The 2,500-nt window shown below is 41.6% G+C and overlaps 1 protein-coding gene across 1 annotated transcript in view; it reads left to right on the top strand.

Moving 5' to 3' along the window:
• LOC137968257 (zinc finger protein 850-like) overlaps positions 1-2,500 on the top strand; it is a 25,423-nt gene that overhangs the window by 6,191 nt on the left and 16,732 nt on the right. The window contains exon 2 of the mRNA XM_068814868.1: positions 1-1,440. This exon is cut by the window's left edge and continues 257 nt beyond it. Within this exon, the coding sequence (XP_068670969.1) occupies positions 1-1,440 (1,440 nt within the window). The remainder of the gene's footprint in view (positions 1,441-2,500) is intronic.

The raw sequence follows: 2,500 nt of genomic DNA, 5'->3' as shown, positions 1-2,500 counted from the left end.
AGGCCATACGAATGCAAGCAGTGTGGCAAGCGGTTTCGTTTCATCCAAAATGTAAGCATGCATGTAAAAACACATACTGGAGAGAAGCCATATAAATGCAAACAGTGCAGCAATTGTTTTACTACAGCAGGGAGCCTCAGGAGACATGAAAGAGTCCATAGTGGAGAAAGCCCATATAGGTGCGAGCACTGTGGCAAGTGTTTTCGACAAGCTGGACACCTAAAGTTGCATCAAAGAGTACATACTGGAGAGAAGCCTTATGAATGCAAACAATGTGACAAGTGCTTTAGTCAAAGATGGAGTTTGAGGGAGCATGGAAAAGTCCACACTGGCCAAAAGCCTCATAAATGCAAGCAATGTGACAAGTGTTTTAGTTTTGCAGGAGGTCTAAAGGTACATGAAAGAATCCATACTGGAGAAAAGCCCTATGGATGCAAACAGTGTGACCAGTGCTTTAGACGACCAGGAGACCTGAGGAAACATGAAAGAATCCATAGTGGAGTAAGGCCTTATCAGTGCGAACACTGTGGCAAGTGTTTTTCTCAACCAGAAAGTCTAAGTTTTCATCGAAGAGTGCATACTGGAGAGAAGCCCTATGAATGCAAACAGTGTGGCAAGTGTTTTAGTAGATTGTTCACTTTAAAGAACCATGAAATAGTCCACACTGGACAGAAGCCTCACAAATGCAATCATTGTGGCAAGTGTTTTGGTCATTTAGCAACTTTAAGAACGCATAGAATGATTCATACTGGAGAAAAACCTTATGAGTGCAAAGAGTGCAGAAAGTGTTTTACGGGAGCAACAGGATTAAAGAGACATGTCAGAATCCATACTGGAGAGAGACCTTTTGAATGCAAGCACTGTGGTAAGTGCTTCAGTCAAGTAGGAAGTCGAAAGAGACATGAAAGACTCCACAGTGAAGAGAAAAAGCACGAAGTATGTGTGAGGAGATATGAGCAATGTCGTACCGGAAATCAGCCTCACGAATGTAAACAGTGTGACAAAAAATTTAATCAACCAGGGACATTAATTAGACATGAAAGAATCCATAGCGGAGAAAAGCCTTATGAGTGCATACAGTGTGGCAGGTGTTTTAGGCACAGGGACACTTTAAAGACACATGAAAGAGTCCATACTGGAGAGAAGCCTTATACATGCAAACAGTGCGACAGGTGTTTCAGACACAGGAAAACTTTACAGACACACGAAAGAGTCCATACTGGAGAGAAGCCGTATGAATGCAAAGAATGTGGCAAACGTTTTAGCCGAGCAGATGCCCTTAAGAGACATGGAAAAATTCACACAAAGTGCAAGAAGGATCAGAGAGTACCAAAAGATACTGGAAATAGGCCAGAAGATAACATAATAACACAAGCTTTTGAGGGGCATGAAAGTCAACCAGAGCATGAGCTAAGCTGTTGGGCAATTCTTCTTGACAATTAAAAGTGGGCTGTCCCATACAGCCAAATTACTCTTCCTTATGTAAAAGTCACAAACTGTTGTTCTAACCCCGAAGCGGAATCAAATGTCTTAGGGAAATGTTCTAACATCTATGAACAGTAGCATTAGTCCCGCTGTACGTTGCTATTTGGGGGAATCAGAGTTGGTGCAGTTCCTGACTCACCTTCATATGTGGGTTGAGTTTAGTGGTGGTCTACTGTCCTCTTATCAAAAACCAACATTTGATTCGATCTGGTTATATTTCTTGTGAATTAATTGAATTAGATGTACAGCTTTCTCAATTTATCAGCAGAGAACTTGTGCCGCACTACCAAGGTGATCTGGTGACGTAATTTGGAGGACTGGGAAGAAAAATTTTACCACCGTATCCCACAACCGCGCGAGGCCTTAGGTTTTGTTTCCAAATTTCCTGCAGTATTTCCATCGCCAAAACTCAGCAGATCATTCCGTGTCTCCCAAATTTCCTGTTACTGAACGAACATTCAAGTGGAAACCGCCGAGATCTAACCTCGCCTCTGCCTTTTGAATTCGCATATAACATTCAAGCCCGCCCGCGGTTGTGGGATACGGCGTTAAAAATTACGTCATCAGATCACCTGGAAATATGCTTGTGACGCTATGAAATATGATGATGATGACAATGATTCTTAAGACTGTTATTATTCATTATCATTATCGTCATCATCATCGTCATGTTCACATTCCAAGACCTAATGATAACATTACTCGTAAAAGCAGTAACAACAGGTTGCGAAAGGTCCCAAGTCTCACCTCTTGTATGTCCTTGTGGGATAGAGATTTTCAAAGCAGCATTCCTGTTGCTAAAAGCACTTTAACATTTTATATTTTGATTATTAAAATTATTATCTTTATTGTGATTATTGCCTTTATTATCATTGTAATCATCAATATGGAAGGCAGTATGGCGCAGGGGTTAGGCCGCTTGGGTGGAGATCCGGAGATTCTACGGATCCTGGTAATCGTTGGCTCAACCTCTCGGCTGCACTTGTAAATAGCAACATGTAACTGGATTAACAGT

This window comes from Montipora foliosa, chromosome 8 (genome assembly GCF_036669935.1).
Source record: "Montipora foliosa isolate CH-2021 chromosome 8, ASM3666993v2, whole genome shotgun sequence".
NCBI classification, from domain to species: domain Eukaryota; kingdom Metazoa; phylum Cnidaria; class Anthozoa; order Scleractinia; family Acroporidae; genus Montipora; species Montipora foliosa.
The sequence above is the reverse complement of the archived record's forward strand: the minus strand, read 5'-3'. Positions and strand labels throughout refer to the sequence as shown.